Raw genomic sequence first — 19,489 nt, 5'->3', positions numbered from 1 at the left:
TTTATATTCTAAGTGTAGGAGCTTGTCTTATTTCGTAGGTGATGGGAAGCCACTGAAAGATCTTAAGCAGGAGAGAAACAGTGCCTGATGTGGCCCAGGTGCCTGTGGAAATTCGAGAGATTCTCACAGGCAGAGGGATATATAAGTCTCAAGCTTAGTAGAAACTTCTATATGATCATACTATAAAATAAAATAAATTGAGATTTCCTACGATTCCTATCCTGAAAGCTCATTGCCCATTGCACTGGAACAGGGGAACGAAACTGCTCCCAATGATGTAACACCACGTGTACTGTGCTATGCCCCAGTTCCTCTGAGGAAACTCATGAATGGGAACCATCCGGTTACCATATTTGTTTGAAGGAAGAAAGCAAAGAAATGAGGGTCTCAATCTGATCATACAACTGTTTTATTCTTGTACTCTTGTGCTGTTTACAGTGTCTCCCAGTAAAGAAGAACCCCAGTTGGCAGGGAATGTGATTAGGGACCTTCAGTGAACGAGCAGCAACCACAGGAGAATCCAGGGATGGGAAGGAGATACAGGGACCCAAGGCAAAAGGACTGTTAGTGCTAGTTTGCCCATTTCCTGGCCTCTAGTTGCTCGAATGGGAATAAAAGAGGGAATATTAAATGATTGTCTGTTGGGATGGAGAACTGGGGAGATCTGGCTATGAGAGGGGATCAGAAGGGTGGGGCAGGATTAAAGCCTGGGTTTTAAGCATCTTGTTCGGGGAACCACTGTGAGAGACAGTGTGGGAGAGGACGCAGCGATGAGAGAAGGTGGAGGTTGCTGGAGAAGGGGCTCAGCTGTGATCAGGGAGGAGGGATGGGGCTCTTCTGGGCGGCAAAGGTAGGGAAAGGGACGGGCAGAGGCGCTCATTCTGTCCAGTCCTTCTTGATGGACAGGCTCCACTCCCAGGTAAGGTGGTCGTGCTTGTCATCATCCGTGAAGAAGGATTTGTTGTGGTAAGTGCCTCGAGCCAGCATGCCCTTGGGGGCCTCTTCAGTTGGAGTCAGAAACTCATACTCCTCTGGCCGAGGCCCGTAGCTGCCAACCATGAATGTTGCTTTATCCACTGGGAAGAAAGAAAAGTTCATTAAGGTGAAAGCCTGGTGGAGGGAAAACAAACACTGCACACTGGAGAATTTGGAGCACAGTTCACTGTGATCAAAGCCAAGAGCAATGGTTTCCAATCCTGGCTAAACACCAGATTTACCTGGGGCAACTTTTTTTTTTCTCTTAAAAACATTTTTTTTTAAATTGGAGTTCTTTTTAATAATACACTATTCTTTGACCCACTCGCAAAGGTTAGTGATCTGCTGGGGGTCCCAAGAATCAGTGTCTTTAAAACACATCACAGCTGATTTTGAGATTCAGGAAGGTGGGGAATCAGTGCCCTAAATCCATGGGGATCAAGACTCTTTTTATGGAGATGTAGCAGATTATACCATAAAAAAAATCCCAGGTGGTCAAAAGGTACAAACTTCCAGTTATAAGATAAGTAAGCCCTGGGGATGTAATGTACAGCATGGTGACCATAGTTACCAGTACTCTAGTGTATATTTGAAAGTTGCTGAGAGAGTTGATATTGAAAGTTCTACACAAGAAAAAAGCATTGTAACTCTGTGTGGTGATGGGTATTAACTAAACTTTTGGTAATCATTTTGCAATATATACATATATCAGATCATTATGCTATAAGCCTCAAAATAATACAATGTTATATGTCAATTATATCTCCATAAAAAATATCTCAAACCAGTCGAGACCTGAGTTCTGGCTTCAGCTCTGCAACTACCTAACACTTTGGAACCTCTCTTTCTTTTCTATATAATGAACTTCAAGGGTCTTCTATCTACAAACTATCATTCTATGAACAGTTGGAGGAGATAAGGTAACAGCTGGGGATCAGAATGAACAGAATTCATGGATGGAATAATTAAATGAAAAGGAAAAACCAATAATTTGGTAAAAAAAAAAATAGTGCCAGACTGGGACAGATGGTAAAAATAGCCAACCAAAGTTATTAATAGGTAACTGGGATATATATTAAGAATAGTACGGATTAGAAAGTATAAGTAAAGGTAGGTAGGCAGGCAGGTGACATTTAGTTGGCTGTTGTTTTGAATAAGCTTGGAGGAATAGCTACAGACACGTCATCGACCTCTTGCCCGAGTGAAGCACCACAGTCTTTACGCCCAAAGGAAAATAGGAAACTGAACTATTTTTTCATGAGACTAGGTATTGGAAAGATCAACCAAGATCTTTCAGGTTAACAATCTTCTGTGGCATTTGAGTCACTGAGTGGTTCTCTATGTCATGCAAATTGATCAATGTCTTCCCTAGCCCTCATTGATTGATTTGGAGGAACTGACCTACACATTATTGTTTCACACTTCTGGGGGATGCTGTTTGACACCTTCAGGTAAAAGGGAACTTTACAAGTGCTTCCATCAGCCTTCCACCTTTCACTTCTCCCTGCCCATATTAATGGAAGACAACTGAAGACAGGTTCCCACGGCATGTACCCTTAGGTACAACTTGTTAAGAAAACTGCACGTTAAGTAATGTGATATTATTTGTTCCAGTTACAAAGCTTTTCTCAGTTCTAGAAAGAGTACTTTTTTCTATTTCTTTGTTTATGAAATTGAGCACTATTCCCACCCCTCTGCCCCGCCACCTGCCCCCCATATGCTGCTACCACCTCCCATTGGATAGGTCTTTCCTATCTTGGATTTCTCTGACACCCAGGTTTTATACTTGTGAACTGCTTTTTTTTTTTTTTTTTTAATTTTAAGAGTACATTTATGTACCTTGATTCAAATTTATCTTGGTTACTCTTCCCCTTTATAAGTAATTAAGTTGAATTCCAGAAGCTGAATGCTGAAGGTTAGTGGCTGACCCAGTCTTAACTAAGTTTCCTGAATATAGAACTTGCCATTAATATGTAGGTCAGAAGTATATGTGTGCCTCTCATAGGGTGAGTGTCCACAGCTGTCATCAGATTCTTAAATGAGTCTAGGACTGAAAATTGCTAATAACCTGAAGTTTAAGTGTCAGTGAGAAGCAGAGTTTGGGACAATGGAAAGTGTGGATACTTTACCTTTCACCCCAGTCCGGTAGGTGTGTTGAACATATTTCAGTCCTGACACAATATCCTTGTTCACCTGTAGATGGGAAGGATCCAAGCGATTCAGATTAGAGAGGGTCTTTCATTTTTCCTCATCTTTTATGCTGATCCTACCTAGCTGAGGCTTCTCTGAGGACGAAAGGACTGAAGATTTGGTTCAGAATAAGTTACTACTGTCTTTTAGCATGGTGATGAGGCAGACATTGGAGAGAGGAGGTCACAAGAGTCAACGTTACCAATCTGGTTGTAACTGTCTAATACTGTGATTTTTGGTGTTGGGGAGGGGATAGTTAATTACAACATGGTCTCAATATTCTTCATTACATTTCTCCTTCCTCAACGGTCCAGAGAATGGTCTTGATCTCCCCCTCCCTGATATTACTGGCCAGAAGACCACCCTTGTTTTAGGTTACAAAGGTACTAATGGGAACTACTGTGTAAATATCTGAAAAATCCTAACTTCAGAAATGATCCACCTAGCATATGAAAAACAAAGAGAAAAGTCGTAATGGAAAATCAGGTCTAGAAGATGATTTTGCCTGTAATGTAACTGTGATTGGAGTCTAGAGATGAGGAGATGGGTCACAGGAAAACATCCCCCTTATATGTAAATAACAGGTGAAATCCATTTGCATCTGGCAAGTGTTTTGGATGGCTGTCATTTTCAGACGTTGTCTGAGATCTTGCCACTTTCCCAAGCCTTTCAAAGAAAATTTACTAAAGCAGAATGAAAATATAGACAGCCCAAGCACTTTGTTTTTCCATAATTCATTCTACCTAGGACTGAACTGGTCTCTCTGTTAATTTTATACAGTGGTCATGTTTATACAAACAAATTAAAGTGGGCATGGCAGCATTAGCTGGATGGCTTGGTTAATTGTCCACCGATGTAAGAATTAAAGCATCTTAAAAATAGTTTCTCCTCAACAATAGGTAGGACTCCCTTTTTGTTTTGGACAGAATAGTTAAAGCAATCTGTCAGTGCTACATTTTGTTTTGTTGACAATGAGGTAGCATAGCAGTGAATACTGCCAGCTGAGGTTTGAAACTGTCACTCGGTAAAATCTGTAGCATAAACCTACGAAAAGCAGACAGAATGAAAACAGCTTCATTGAAGAAACTGTGATGAAATGAAACCCAAACTTTCTAATTCCTCTGACTTCCACATGTGACTCATAGAAATAGGAAAAATGAATGCATCTTTCTAGAAGTCTCTAAGCTGGTCTTCTGGGCCTAGTAGAAGATGTGGTCTGGTGGTTAAAAGACCAAAACACGGGAATGGTGGCAGAGTAGTAAATAAGGGCTTCAAAATAAAGAGACTCCTGTTTTTCTAATGCTGCATAGAGTGTTCATTTAATATAAATACGGTTGAGACAGACAAAAGAAAAGTATAAATATTCCTAGCTATTCTCTTCCTCTGCCTGCACATCCCTCCCAATTGTCTTTTCCACCCCAGGAAAAGACAGTTTACTGGAGGCATGAATAAAAGTGAGAGCCATGGAAATCACATATACCACATCTCCTTGGGAGGCAGAAGGAAAAGGGGGAGAAACTAAAAGAACCATCCCAGTTTTTGGAGAGTGTTTTTAAGTTTTGAGGAAGAAAGAGAAGAACTTTGAGAGCAACTAAGAGAGATAGTGAAAGAGGATTCTAGGATGTGTTGCTGGTGTTATGAATGCAAACTTTCTTGGACATTTTTCAAGAGACATCAGTAAAGATTTAAATCACTTTCCAATTACATATTTTCGGTTTTGAACTGATGTTTCTTCCTCGATCCACGCTGGGACAGGCCACAGGGCAGTTCGACTTTATGTGGGTTACACATAGAGAGTGATCTTTCCCTGTTAGAGACAAGGCCAAATCTCTGAAGTAGATGGGACTTGAAAACTGCTTTCTGTGCCCACCTCCTTCATCGCCTTCATGGGTAACCCTGACTGCCGAGGACCCAACCCCAGCCTTCCCACCCATGGCAGAAGCCCATGCACCAGACCTTTCCTTCTCATCTTATTCACATCAACATTTTCTTTTTGAATTTTATTTATTTATTTTTATACAGCAGGTTCCTATTAGTTATCTGTCTTATACATATTAGTGTATATGTGTCAATCCCAACTGCTTATTAAATTGAAAATTAAGGCAGTAGCATTAATGATTCGAAATTAGACTGATGTGAAACCCATTTGAAGCATATTTGGATACAATGCCTTACTAAACTCTCAGGTGCTTTAGTAATAAATACAGGAAACAAGTAAGTGACTATTATAGAGTGTCTATTATAGAGTAGGCATCAACAAATATTTTCAGAAGGAAATTATTTTGAGACATATTTGTATGTGGTGGGGAATGATTGTCCATGGACCCTGAATCATATCCTGAACCTTGGAGAAAGAAGGGCTGGTGTGCAAATAGAGAGGGCAGATGGGGTCTTTGTTGGTGGAGCCCAAGCCCTGGAGGAAGTGACCAAGTGGGAGTGAGGGGCAACCAAGGCACATATAAGTAATTAAATGCAAACAGTGAATTTCTAACTCATTTGTTTTCAAAGTCAAGGTTACTTTTCTCCTTGATTTTGGCTGCTCACTGGGATATGGGCCTATTCATTCTATGTCAGTTTATCTCCTATTTAGTTTTGCTCTTACTTGTTTACCTGCTCTACAACTAAGTTGTAATTTCCAGTTATTTACCAAGGACCACATCCCCTGGATTTATATATCCTTGAGCAATTAGAGCTGAGGCTCTAGCTGTTCTGTTTTCTTTTCCTATTAATTGATTCATTCATTTATCTATTTCTCAATAAATAGTCATGAAATATCTACCATTTACAAAGTTTTACTTGAAATATTGCAAAGAAGGGATAGATAGTCTCTCCCTCTCTCAAGGTGTTTAGGCTGCATAGGGGAGAAATGATACAAATGGTATAAAACAGAGTAATGTGTGTCTTGTGGATGGGAGTATTAGAAGGTCCCAGGAGAGGGATCCCATTGGCTTCAGTGATCAAGGGAGAGTCCAAGGGAAGGGTCCTGACTGGAAAAAGGCATGAAGCAAAGGTGCACCTTTAACAGGTAGAGCCCAGGATTGGGGAGAGGACAGTCTAGGGAAAAAAGAGAAATAAACAAAAAGTATGCAAACGTGATAACGCATGAAATTTGATTTTTTCTTCCTCTGATTATAGGAAGGATTTAAACTTTATTAAAACATACAAAACCAGATACTTACTTTGAAGTTAATTTTGACTCTATATTCAACACCTTCCTTTAGCACAAAGGTTTCTTTTTTGAGGGCTTCCAGATCCCCTGTAGAAGTGGATTTTGAAACAGTTAATTCTCCTCGGAAGGACATTCACAAGGAGATGAATGAAGTTGAAGCTCCAGAGCCATTTGCTGGGCTCCTCAGAGCAACATGATCCACATGGTCCTCAAGTCAAAGAATGTCTGAGATTAGTTGCTGCACAAACACACATTTGAAATGCCTGAAATCTTGCAGCCAGATGTGAAAGAAATGTGATAGAGCTTTTCCCCAGGTTTGACTGCAACCTTAAGAATATGCAAGACATTATGGTTAAAGACTCTGCCCCCACCCCTCAAATAAAGAAATAGGAGAAAAATATTATATGAGTGCCAGCTATTTGTTTTTGGAGATTTGTTAGCATTTGTGGTGTTTTCTAGCTTTAAAAAATGTACTCATTTTGTACTCATTACAAAATTCACTTTTGTACTTAATTTTGCTTTTGCATTTGCAATTTCATATTATTTTTCTTAAGGAAAAGGAAACATCACTTAAGTTATAAAAGCTTCAGGCTCCATAAAACTGAGATCTGCCCCTAATTCCTGTACCCTGGTTAGAGAGGTGATCTTTCTCTGCTCCTCTCCCAATGTGATCCTGTATAATTTGACATTCGGGGTGACTGTGTGTGTGTGTGTGTGTTTGTATGTTTTGCACAGTTCTGTGCAGCTGCTTCATGTACAGAGTTGGTACCAGCATCCTATGTATACATCTGGGATTCACCTCCATAGCTTTTTTGTGACAGAAAACTGAATCTGGTTTTCTTGCTGCTGGGAAAAGAGGACAGAGACCAAGTTTTCCCTGCAATATCATCAAGCCTTTCTGAACAGAGCAGGTTTCCTTAGCGCTAATTCAGACCTTATCTTGCAAAATGACGGTTGTACCTGGTAACTTTACGCAATTTCGCACAGGAAGAGGTCTGAGGTCCGAAGAGAGAGAGAGAGACAGTTTCTCTCTTGGAGAGATGCTAGAACATGGAGGTAGTTGAATGTGTGCTCTAATGATTTCGGTTGAATAGGAAGTGTGTCTTAGCCTCCAATTTCCTCTCTCTGACAAAAAGCCCATATAAGGTAAAGAGTGGATGTATCCTGTGTGAGGGGAACCACCTTGCTGCTAAGCCTACTGTTCTAGACTCATGCTTTATTCTGCCTCATGAGTCCATTTTTTGAATCTGGTAATGATTTTTTGTTTTTTACTAAAGACCTGCCTTTCATGCCCCCAACCCCTAGCTCAGTGGCCCTTTCCTCATTCCTCCCAGTTGCCAATTTCCCCCAAATCACCCACCTTCCCCATCTCTCCTCATTTCCTCCAGACCTAAGTCTCAGGAAAGGACTTGACCCTTGTCACAATAAAGTGAAAGAAAATAACATGTTAATTTGTACACCTTTAGTGGGGGAAGTTGCTTCTTTAAAAGAATCAGAGCTTTAAGTTAAATAATGTGTATTTAACAGTGGAATTCCTAGCATTATTCAGGAGGTCTTAGATTGCTTCCTGTCTTCAGGTAAGTTCTGTAGCTGATGTAAGGTCAATATTTTCTCTGATGTTTAGATTGTATAAATATTACCATTTCAGAAGCATACAGCTTGCTTCTTAACATTTCCATCAGCAGTCTTTTTACACAAATAGTAATTCTCCTGCTAGCATGTGGAGATAAAAATCTGAAATAAATATGATATAGGTAGATATATCCAGTACTTACACCTGACCCCTTTTCAATTAGAGACAGAGATTGGGCTTTTCATTAAGCACAGTAAATACTGTGAAAACTATGATTTGTGAACTGGTCTCAGCATACCTTACTAGAATTCACTTTACTAGGATTTTTCTTTTTTTTTGCTGGGGCAGAGGACAAAAACCAGTTTACCCAGTGATGCCATTAGGCCCCACTGAACAGAAAAGATGTGTCCACTTACCAGTGAGGTCCATGGTGATTGGTCCTGGGGCACTTTCACAAACCAGGGTAAGACGGGTGACAGTGACATTGGGGGCTGTTGGGTCTGCAGGATTCAAAAGGGAATGTAAGCACAGAGAAGAGGTATTTATGTACTGTGTGTGTGTGTGTGTGTGTCTGTGTGTGTGTGCATTTCAAGTAGGAGAGAGAGAAGATAAAAAAGAAAAGGGATATCTCCATCTGGAGGAGAAATAGAAATGGAAGTGGCAGATTCACCATGCTTGGTCTTAGTGGCCTTATAAATTCTAGTGATGCTATTTCTGCTTCAGGTACTTGTAGGTCCATCTCAATCATCAATAGCAGACATTTCCTGAGTGGCTATGGGTACTCTGCTGGTTAGTCACGGCCCATCCATATCTTTGGGCCATGTCTTAGTCCGCCATTGCGTATGTGTATGTGGAACAGATGGTTATTTAGGTAAGGAGTGAGAAGGAGAAAGAGAAGAAAAAGACAGAATGTGAGCAATCGTGGAGAAAATACAATTCTGAACGGTAGTCTGAAATTCCTTCTAAACCCTCCATATGTGTTATTTTTATCTATTTCAATGTCAACTTGCACCTTATCTCCAAAGAAAACTTAAGTATCTGGTCCATAACTTGATTCGGCACATAGAGATTGCACCTCACTCACTTAACCCTGGAAGCACTTGGTACACTTTCCTTTGCAACTGCTCCTGAGTAGCTGAAATGTCTGCCTTGTCAGTGTCCCTCCACCTGCCCCCCATCTCTGCACACACACACCTGCTACCACAGGACCGTCCCCCAGGAGCGTTTTCTTGTACTTAGTTAGACTTTCATCATCTTTGTCCATCTCCTGCAGTTCCTTCAGGGACTTCTGTGGTGGAGGCTTGTAATTGAGCTTGCCATCCAGCTCCTCCTCCTCCTCCTCCAGGTGTGGTTCTGGGGCCTTTTCAGTCATTTTGATCTACAGAGAGAGGGAGGGAGAGAAAGAAAGAGAGAGAGAGATGACGGTCTATTAGCCAAAAGTCAGTGGATATGAACGGTGTTTGTGGGGCTGTTCTTAGCATTATTTTTGCCCGAATGAACTTGTGTAATTGTCAGTGATTTTCCAGATTTTCCACTAATTCAGCTTCATTCTATTTCACAAAATACGAATATAATGCATTCCAGGCTTTCCTTTGACATGCCTGAATGTTACCACACTGTGATGAGTCCCTCCCGTTCACTGAATGAAACTGACAGAAAATAAGTAACTCTTTGGGAATTCTGTAAAACAAGTGAAACAACATAGCACAAGCTGTCCCGGGCAATAATGAGTGGCCCTAGTTCATATACTTATAGAAATTATCACAGTCCTCCAAATCCAGCCAGCCTTGCCAGTGTCAAAGTGCTCAGTGTACAATCCCAGTTATGATGGTTTCAAGTACATGCTAAAAAAAGTTAGCTCTTTCCCATTCATTGAATCTTTCCCTGAACTCCTGCAAGAGCTCAAAGGTAACTCATGAGAAGTTGTAGGTCCCTGTGATACCTGCCTGAGTGTCTGATTGCTTTTCACCCAACACTGCTAATAATTCCTTGAGGGCAGGTACTAAGTGTTGTGTTTCTCTTGAATCTCCCAAGACACTGGAATAGTTCAGCCATTTTATAAGCGTTCATTCATTGACTTAATAGGTTCTCTATATAAAGATCTTCTGTTCTTTTGAAAGGACACAAAATAACAAAGGACTCTAAATTCCTCCAGACAAATTGTAACTGTGTCTTTAGTACCTTCTATCCATTTCCACTTCCCTTTTAGTACCTCTCTACCCTCTCGAGATTTCCCCTGACCTTATGCTCTAAGACCTCACCTGGGCATACTCTGGGGTCTGTCTTCTTCCATCATCATTTATATTTACTTGTTTTGTGTTAAAACATTGAGGGAAGATCTAGTAAAATTATTCACACTTAAGTGCTGATGAATGAATAATAAATTTAAAAATTATTCCTCTTAGGGCATGTATAGTCAGAGATTTTCAGAGCTGAAATGAACCTTAGAGGTAATATATTCCAAACACTAATTTAATCATTGAGAACCTTGAAACCCAGAGGTTAAGAGAATTGCCCAAGTTCACATAGCTGGGTGAGATGCCATGTCTTAATAAAGAGGAAGAAATCTCTACTGGAAGAATTTCAGGCCCCATGGCTGGCAGCAATGGAGCTATTTGGGGAAACAAGGGAGATATTTGGAGAAGGAGATAATGTCCTGATTTCCTTTTGTTCTGCTCTGAGGGTAACTCTCTTCCCTGTCTTGGGTAAAGGCTTTAGTGCTTGGAAGTGGCAGAACACTAAGAAAATACATATCACATCTCATCCTGAGTGACTCTTCAAATCTCTATAAAGTCCCCTGAGAGTGAAGCTGTGTCTGGCCAAAATCAGTTATGGTTTCGAGTCTCAATGTCACTATTACTGGCAACAGGAAGAAAAATAATTTGGAAGTGAAGCCAAACAAAAGCAGTTTTAACAGAATAAAAAAAGGAAAGGAAAAGAAATCATATCTCCTGGCTCATCAATCCTCTTCCAGCAAAATAACAAGCCAAACACTGTGACTCCTGATCAACTCTGAAAACAGTATTGCAATGCCCAGGTCCACTTCCTGTGTAGGAAGGAAGCATGTAGGCCTGTTCCTATGGTAACTCTTGCTTCAGCTACAGAACCAGCTCCACTCAGAGTTGAGCCTCTAGAGAAGATCACAATAAACAGAGTGACTAACTCAACTCATGTTACAAACAACACTCAGGGAAAGTGAATGAACTGGTTGGAAAAACAATGAAGGATGCAGTGGGTGGAGGTCGTAGGTTGTGGGTAGTTTAAGGACAACCATTAAGCCACACATAAAGAGCAACCCAGAGGAGACTAATCAGATGAGACAGGTTCTCCTCTGGAGCCTGACCAGATATCCAGGGTAGAGGTCACATAAGAAACCTGCAGACAGAGCCTCAGGAAAGCTATCTACAGATGAAAGCATCTCAGCCCCCATAGGCAGGACTTTCTGGAATATATCGCTTGGTTCTAACAAGTCATGTGCTTGAAGTTTGACCATGAGATGATGACATCACAGTAGATCAAAGTGACTTTAATAACCTAGGGAATTGTAATTCTGCACCCTCCAATCTCAATTTTGAAAGGAGAGAGAGAGAGATAGAGACAGAGACAGAGAGAGAGAAAGATCTGGTCTAGGACAGCATTTGCTAACTTCTCGCAGTGTAATCATTGACAAGTCAATATATCTGTCATCTAGAGCTTGATCTTTTCATTAGTGAATCTGAGGCTTGTGTCACTTTTAAATTTCCTTGATTCATTGCAGATACAATAGTTGCTCTATAAAAATGAGCCAAAAATTTATTTAAAGACATTGAAGATCAGAGGATAATGTGGGATTACTATATGAAATTGTGGAAGTCAAAAGGAGGAAATTCGGGACTACATGAAAATAATTTGGTCTAATTATATAGCATAAAAAAAGAGATATGAAGTCAGATGACCCCAAACCAGTTCACTCTGGAGAGCTGATTGGAAGAAAAGATGAAAATGTCATAATATGGCAAATAAAGGACTGGAAACCACTTCTCAGGGAAAGGCTTTTTAAAAGCAAAATTAAGGTCACAAATATTTGATGAGCATCTAGTATTTATAAGACACTGTACTTTAGCACATACTGATATTTAAGTTATTCTCCAAAGTGGAGAAAATGTTGGAGGAAGAGCAATCTAGCCATATCAAAAAAGCCCAGCTCTTTTGACTGATGGTTCTTAATCTTTTTGGAGATTACAAAGCTCTTTAAAAATCGGGTAAGGGTCATGGTCCTTATAAAAGGAAAAAAGGAAAAAGTCCATGAAATTGTGCATGCAGTACAGGGGTTCATGGACTCCTAAAGTCCTTTGTAGATTCTACTGAAGTCCATGATTAAGAACATGACCTTGAAACTGTAACTTTTGGAAACAATGAAGCAGAGCATTGAGTGTTAAAGGGGAAGCTTGCTTGTCTCTGAAGCCTGGCCAGACCAATGACACAGCTCAGCCTCAAGCCAAGGATCCTGTCTGTGAACCTGAAACGTTGGCCCTCAGAAGCAGGAGAAGATACCAGGTAACATCTGGATCTGACCACAAGCCCAGCAGAAGAGCGACGGTGCACAGGGGGCAGTTTTAGGGAAGAGTTCTGGGTCAATCTATTTGATTTTGGATAATTATTCCCTCACTGAACTAGGCCTCATCATGCATGAGTTTTCATTCTGGCTTTGCCACTAACTAGCTGTAACCCTGTGAGCAAATGTTCCAACTGCTGTGATCTTCCTTTCCTCATCTTGGGAAGTGAAGGGTTAGGGCAGACCATCTCTAGGTGCTTTCCTTTTCTAAGGCCTTTACCTGTAGTCAAGTGTCAGCTAAATTGCCATTCAGTTACCTTATTTCACCGGTGTATATAAGAGACTACCTACCTCTGTTTTACTATTTCAAATTTATGTGAATTCCCCAAAGTTCCTACGTTTTCAATTTCACAGTTCATTTCCGGGGAACTTCAGATTCTCCCAAAGCCCCAACTGGTTTATATATCTTGACAATGGTTTCCCAGACTACCTGTGTGTGTATATTGAACTACAAATACAATTTTCCTTATTTTTTTTTTTTATAATTTTTACTGTTTTTTTTTTTTTGGCCGCACCGTGCAGCTTGCAGGATCTCAGTTCCCTGACCAGGGGTTGAACCTGGACCATGGCAGTGAAAGCCCGGAATCCTAACCACTAGGCCACCAGGGAACTCCCTCATTTTTCTCTTTTCCATTTTATGGGTGCTGCTGAAGTGAGAATAGGAATTTTATGGAAATTCCAGACTTTTTTCTAATCTCATCATCTAAAGAACAGCTGGTTTTGTAATTGATGATAATAATTCTAACAGTTATCACACATAGTGCTAAATGCTGTCTTGAGGATTATCTCATTTAGTCCTCACCACAACTCTAAGGACGGCCGTTATCATCATTCCCTTCTACAGATCAGGAAACTAAAGGTGAGGTAAGTAACTTGCCCAAGAAGACTTGTTGTGTAAGCGGCAGAATGAATATCTGAGCCCGGGTGGTCTGACCTGAGGCTCTACGCTCTGTCGCTCCAGCTGTCTTTATTAAGAAAGGAACCCTCTTGCACTGTTGGTGGGAATGTAAATTGATACAGCCACTATGGAGAACAGTATGGAGGTTCCTTAAAAAACTAAAAATAGAACTACCATACAACCCAGCAATCTCACTACTGGGCATATACGCTGAGAAAACCATAATTCAGAAAGAGTCATGTACCAAAATGTTCATTGCAGCTCTGTTTACAATAGCCAGGACATGGAAGCAACCTAGGTGTCCATCATTGGATGAATGGATAAAGAAGATGTGGCACATATATACAATGGAATATTACTCAGCCATAAAAAGAAATGAAATGGAGGTATTTGTAATGAGGTGGATGGAGTTAGAGTCTGTCATACAAAGTGATGTAAGTCAGAAAGAGAAAAACAAATACAGTATGCTAACACATGTATATGGAATCTAAGGGAAAAAAAATGGTCATGAAGAACCTAGTGGCAAGACGGGAATAAAGACACAGACCTACTAGAGAATGGACTTGAGGATATGGGGAAGGGGAGGGGTGAGATGTGACAGGGTGAGAGAGTGGCATGGACATATATACACTACCAAATGTAAAATAGATAGCTAGTGGGAAGCAGCCGCATAGCACAGGGAGATCAGCTCGGTGCTTTGTGACCACCTAGAGGGGTGGGATAGGGAGGGTGGGAGGGAGGGAGATGCAAGAGGGAAGAGATATGGGAACATATGTATATGTATAGCTGATTCACTTTGTTATAAAGCAGAAACTAACACACCATTGTAAAGCAATTATACTTCAATAAAGATGTTTAAAAAAAAAAAAAGTAATAATGAAACTGGAGCGCTCTGGAGAGCTCGTTGGTCATTGTGGGAATCTCCCCGGGGGGTACACAGGCAGAGGTAAGTGCTGCTTTGCAAAACTCTGCAGGGTGACTTTAGCAAGTCAGGGAAGTGTCACATAAAGAGGGTTTCGGTGCAACTAGGCTCCGTGTCCCCTTGCGCAAGTCACTGAACCTCTCCTCCAGTTTTGGCCTCTGCAAAATGAAATCGTTGCGTTAAAAGATCTCTGAGACCCCTTCATAATTCAATGACCCTAATGCTCCTTAAGTTAAAGAAGCCTGTAAAACAAGAAAGGGAAAGAGGAAGCGGAGGTGAGGTTGGGGAGAACCCAGCCCATGAGCATAGAACGTTCTCGTTGGGGTCGGCTCCCCTCCCTCTGCAGCTCACCCCCTGTTCCACAAAGAGCAGGGTTGTTTTGTTTGTTTGTTTCTTTGTAGGTTGTTTTTGACTTTGGTTCTTTACACAGTAGAAGTGAAATGGAGAATTATCAATTTTATATTTCATAAGGCCCCAAAGCACACACGCTTTTTTTTTTTTTAATGTGCTCACCACTCTAGTTATCTATTTCCTGCTTCACAGATGCCTACACGTGTGAATTTTCACAGCAAACCCTCACACACCTATGTTTAGTATTCAGTGAAACAGTGCCAAGCTTTAGATGGGCTGAGGCAGGAACTTAATCCTCTCAGGCTCAATTAAAATGCCAAATTAAATTAGGGTGGGTACTCATGGCATGGGTATAACATAGCACAAATCGGTGTTTTTGCTTACAAATTCAGTGAAATTTCCAAGACACTGAAAGTGAAATGCACTTAAGAATTTACCAGCCTCCAGGATGGAGCACACTCTTCTGGTCCATTAATGCAGTTCTAAATAAGTGGAGGGCAAGAAAACGTAAAACTCTTGAGTTTAGATGCAACAAATCACCTGGTTAATTCATAGAAAATGACCCTGTTATGTCTCCTGGAACTTGAGCTTCGAGACCGATGGACCAGAAATTCAAAATGTGTATCCACGATTGACTTTTTATGGGACTTAGGCCAGTTATTAACCTCATTGCGCCCAAGTTTTTCCACCAGTAAAGTGGGAATAATAATCTTTCTTTACAGGTTTGAAGAGTGGGAGAAAACATGAAAAGTTCTTGGACTGTCCTGGTCAATAGTAGATACTCAGTAACACTCTGTTCCCTTTGTCTCCTCCCTTCCTGGTGAAGCTGTCTGTTTTGCTACAGTTTCAGCTTCAGCAAGGTAACTGACTGCCAGACACCAATGCTTTCTTTTGGATCTGCAGTGTTGACAAGGTCCTCTCCTTCCTTCTTAAAAATAGATTTTGTCTCTTTGAGGAGTACGAAAGAGACAAGAAGTTCTGGGAATTGCAAGGATTGTTTATGAACTGAGTCAGCCGTAAAATGGGACTGTCACTATTATATTTATTTAAAAAGCAATTTAATTTTAGATTCTATTTATTGCTCTCTTTCATAAGTGAAGCCAGGGGTCACTCTGTGAATGATGGGAAATGACAGGAGACACAGGCACGGCTAATGGAGAGAATTCCCTCTGGCTCTGGAGCAAAGTACAGTGGAGACTTAACTCATGCCCCAAAGTTGCCAGATCATGCTTCTAGATGCACAGGCCGGGAGTATTAGATAAAAGAGTAAAGTTGAGGGAGAGAGAGAGAGAAATGTGGAAGTAACAGAAGTAGGGGATTTCCATCAGAGAAGTACCTATGTAAGCATCAGCATTCCCTTTCATCCCTGTCATCTTCACTTCCCGATGTCCAGGATATGCCCACTTTCCCCATATCTGGGATTGTAGCTTTACAGCGGGTCATGGAGAGCTGGACCATCTCAGAGCTAGTTGAGGAGAATTTGGGTCTGCTTTGCTGCCTATGTGGTAATTTGGCTCATTTGGGGAATCCAAGTTTATCCTTCGGGACACCAGAAGCTGTCTTGGTTCTGGATTCCTTTCTGGTGTGTCACTATTCCCTAGTGACCTAGAGGAATTGGTGCTTCCAGGGCTTCTCAGAGCTGCTCTCTACCACCTCCGCCCCACCAAGAACATCTGATACTGCAGTGCTGGATAAGAGGAACCAACCCAATGCCTGAGAGGACAGTGTCTTGTTACATACAATAAACATTAAGATCAATCAGAGGAGGGTACAGATTCCTAGAAGCAGAATTCTTTAGCATTTCCCTTGAAATAATTATTTCCCAAGAAATAATACATCCTTCCTTCCTGGACATTCATAGTACAGTTGGTCCTCTGCTGATACTGAGGGCACAGGACTCAGAGCATCCATGGATTTTAGTATCAAGGAAGAAGGCGGGTGGTCCTAGCACCAATGCCCCGTGGACACCCACATTCATATGCAAAAGGAGAGAGAACTCAGCGGATGCATTCAACTTTCCTGAGCCTCTACTGTGTGAAGTCACCCTACTTCCACAAACATTCATTTTAAATAATCCTCAAAGAAAATTGCATTAAGGCAGCTATTATTGGGCAAAAGACTACACTGCAATTACTCGATCCATTCACAGAGGTTGTAAATTAAGCATGAAAAGTTAGACAGAAGTAGAGACAATTTTTATAAGCACAAATGGTGAATATCAGCCCCTCTAAGAAAACCCAAGTGAATTTTTACCAGCTCTGGCTGTGGAAACCAGAGTGTGTGCAAACCAGCAGGGAGGGACTCAGTGATTCTTCATTGAATGGATAAATGTCGAAGCTTCAGGAGTAACATGAGACCCATCTCTGGGGGTGCCAGTACGGACTCTAATGCAAGATCCTGGGTGACAGTGACACTGACCCAGGAACAAGGATGCTCAGAATGTGGGATTAAAGAATGTTTCTTCCATGGGCATTTCCTAAAATGTCCCTCTGAGGCATTGTAGCTACTGGTTCTTTTTTGCACCAGTGTGTGACCTTAGCCAAGTCACTGAACACTTCTGAGCCTCCCTGCCCTCACTGTGTCCTCTCAGAGTTCAGATTTATAAATTTCTCATACCAGACCTGACACGTAGAAGGCCCTCCACGTAAGTTGTTTCTCTTTCTCTATCTGCTTAATTTTTACTCCCCCCAAGGCATCTCTCTTCCTGCCAGCTGAAGTCTGGAATTTATTGTGCTCCCATGAATTGGTCGGGGCCCTCATCTCTCCATCAGATTGACTCTGCTGTTCTGAGCTTCCACTGAAAACAGAACCTTGACATTGCTCAGAGGATACTTCCTGAGGGACAAACTCACGGTCTCCCAAATAAGGACCAAATTCCAATGCCTGGAAGATGCCAGCCTTTGTTCGGCTATAACCTGGTTATTCCACGTGTGCTGGATCTGTGCGGTATGGATGGGGAATGAACTATTCTCTCAGAAGTCCACGCATCTCAGGAAATAATAAGATGATCTTACTATGCCTGTGTCATATCTGGATTTGGGAGGGATCTTTCCTTATAAATGTAATGAAACAAAGCAATGGCGAAGGTGAATGATGGTTGCCTATGACTGAACTCTCTGGGGCCAGCACAGACCGCTTGATTTCCTTTGCTTGATCATTCCTGCACTGAGGCTCCAACATGCTAACCCTGAATTCAGTGGTTCTTGGTCTCTACGTGAAGGGGCGAGTATGGGCCCTCCATGTAGGAGCAATCTGCTTTCCTCCACCCTGAGCAGAACAGCTCAGAGTTTATCAGACCCATGCCACAAGTGACCCTAGGTCCAGAGTTTAATTACAGACCACTTTCTGAAACATGCTGCCTAGGACATCCTCTAAAAAGGAAGAAAGTATTTCAGGTCACACCTAAAGCACTTCTCATGGCTGCCAAATTCAGACCCTAACATTTTGAAGGCCCACTGACTGGGGGTCCTCTCTGAGCCCACTTGGATTTTTCTAGAATGTATCTCTTAATAAATTGTTTGGTGTCTTCTGTGTTTGCTTTTAGTTCTCTCAGAGGTAAAGAGCTGGTCTTTGGCAACAACAGCACTTATCTTTTTGCCCATCTCATTGGCTTTTGCTAGTGGTAGAAATGCTATCACTATAGAGTGATGAGTAAATAGACATGCTCCCCCCTGGATAATTAAATCCCACTGTACCCTAGGGGAGGCTTTCATTATGCATTTCTCTTATATCCTCAGAAAATTCTTCAGTGGAAAAGAGCTTAATATTTGACAGCTTTGAACCATTTTTTTTTTCTTTTCAACCAGTCTCTTTAAAGTCTGCCTATAAACAGGAAACCACACATCTCCACCCCAGCACCAACCCACCATCTACCAACGCGTTCCGTATCAGTTTGGATCTACAGTCTTTTTGCTTCTGAGTTTGGCCAGATGCCGGCTCCAACCTTGTAGGAACCTGGCCAGGCACACCCAGTGGTTACACTCAGAGCCCTTTTCCAAGACATCCAGAATTTATCTCCTGGGCTGCAGCACTCACCCTCCCTCACCGAGGTGCCTCCCCTGAGTCACTGCTGCCACTCCCTGCTCTGACTTCCCCTTCTCTGTAGCCTCCTTAGTACTTTCTTTTCATAAAGTTTGTTTTAAAGAGGCACAGCCCCTCTCAAAAAAATAAACCGTAGACGACTGTAGTCTGGTGTAGAGATTCCTCCATTTGTCTGTGCTCACCTGTAGCCTCCCCTACCCTGAAGGTATTTCAACTTACATTCAGGGGTTCACGTCTCCGTCCTGGGTGCCTCTGTCTCTCAAGGCTGACTTCTGAGCACTGGCAGTTAGAACAGGAAGGAAGTTGTGAGAAAAAAAAAAAAAAGTTTTAAACCTACTTGAAGAGGAAACCCTGGGCTGTCTCAAATCCTGTTCCTCTGCGCTGTGTATCTCTTGATCAGCCAACTCTGAACAGCATTCCTGACAATTCATGGCACATGTGAGAGCACGGCCACCCATGTGAACACGGATATACCTGAGTGTGCAGACAAGGGTCTGGAACTTATAACTGTGCGTCCTATGAATAATTGTGTGGATATGTCTAAAAATCAAGTCATTTCAGTGCATACGCTTCTGAGGCAAGTAATCTAAAACCAGTAGCAGAAAATTCGCATAGGCCTTACTTTGTATCACTAACTTCTGTTCCTTTGGGGTCTCTGCCAGCTTCCTTATCAGCCAGATATTTTGAAAGTTAGCTGGCAGTGAATGCAGGGTGCTAAGAAATTATGAATTTTAACTACATGTATTTAGCCCTAAATCTTAAAATTTGTCCTCAAA

At 41.6% G+C, this 19,489-nt stretch overlaps 1 protein-coding gene across 1 annotated transcript; it reads right to left on the bottom strand.

Moving 5' to 3' along the window:
• Nucleotides 1-391: 391 nt before the first annotated feature.
• ARHGDIB (Rho GDP dissociation inhibitor beta) lies at nt 392-19,040 on the bottom strand. The gene is made up of 6 exons (XM_061204704.1): nt 18,933-19,040; nt 9,102-9,285; nt 8,324-8,407; nt 6,345-6,421; nt 3,105-3,168; nt 392-1,076 (listed from the first exon to the last, which is right to left on the bottom strand). The coding sequence occupies exons 2-6, from the start codon at nt 9,277-9,279 to the stop codon at nt 877-879; spliced, it is 603 nt and encodes a 200-aa protein (XP_061060687.1). The 5' UTR covers nt 9,280-9,285; nt 18,933-19,040; the 3' UTR covers nt 392-876.
• Between the last annotated feature and the right edge of the window lie 449 nt (nt 19,041-19,489).

Source organism: Eubalaena glacialis, chromosome 11, assembly GCF_028564815.1.
Source record: "Eubalaena glacialis isolate mEubGla1 chromosome 11, mEubGla1.1.hap2.+ XY, whole genome shotgun sequence".
Classification (NCBI taxonomy): domain Eukaryota; kingdom Metazoa; phylum Chordata; class Mammalia; order Artiodactyla; family Balaenidae; genus Eubalaena; species Eubalaena glacialis.
Note: the sequence above shows the minus strand (reverse complement) of the source record. Positions and strands in the feature narration are given on the sequence as shown.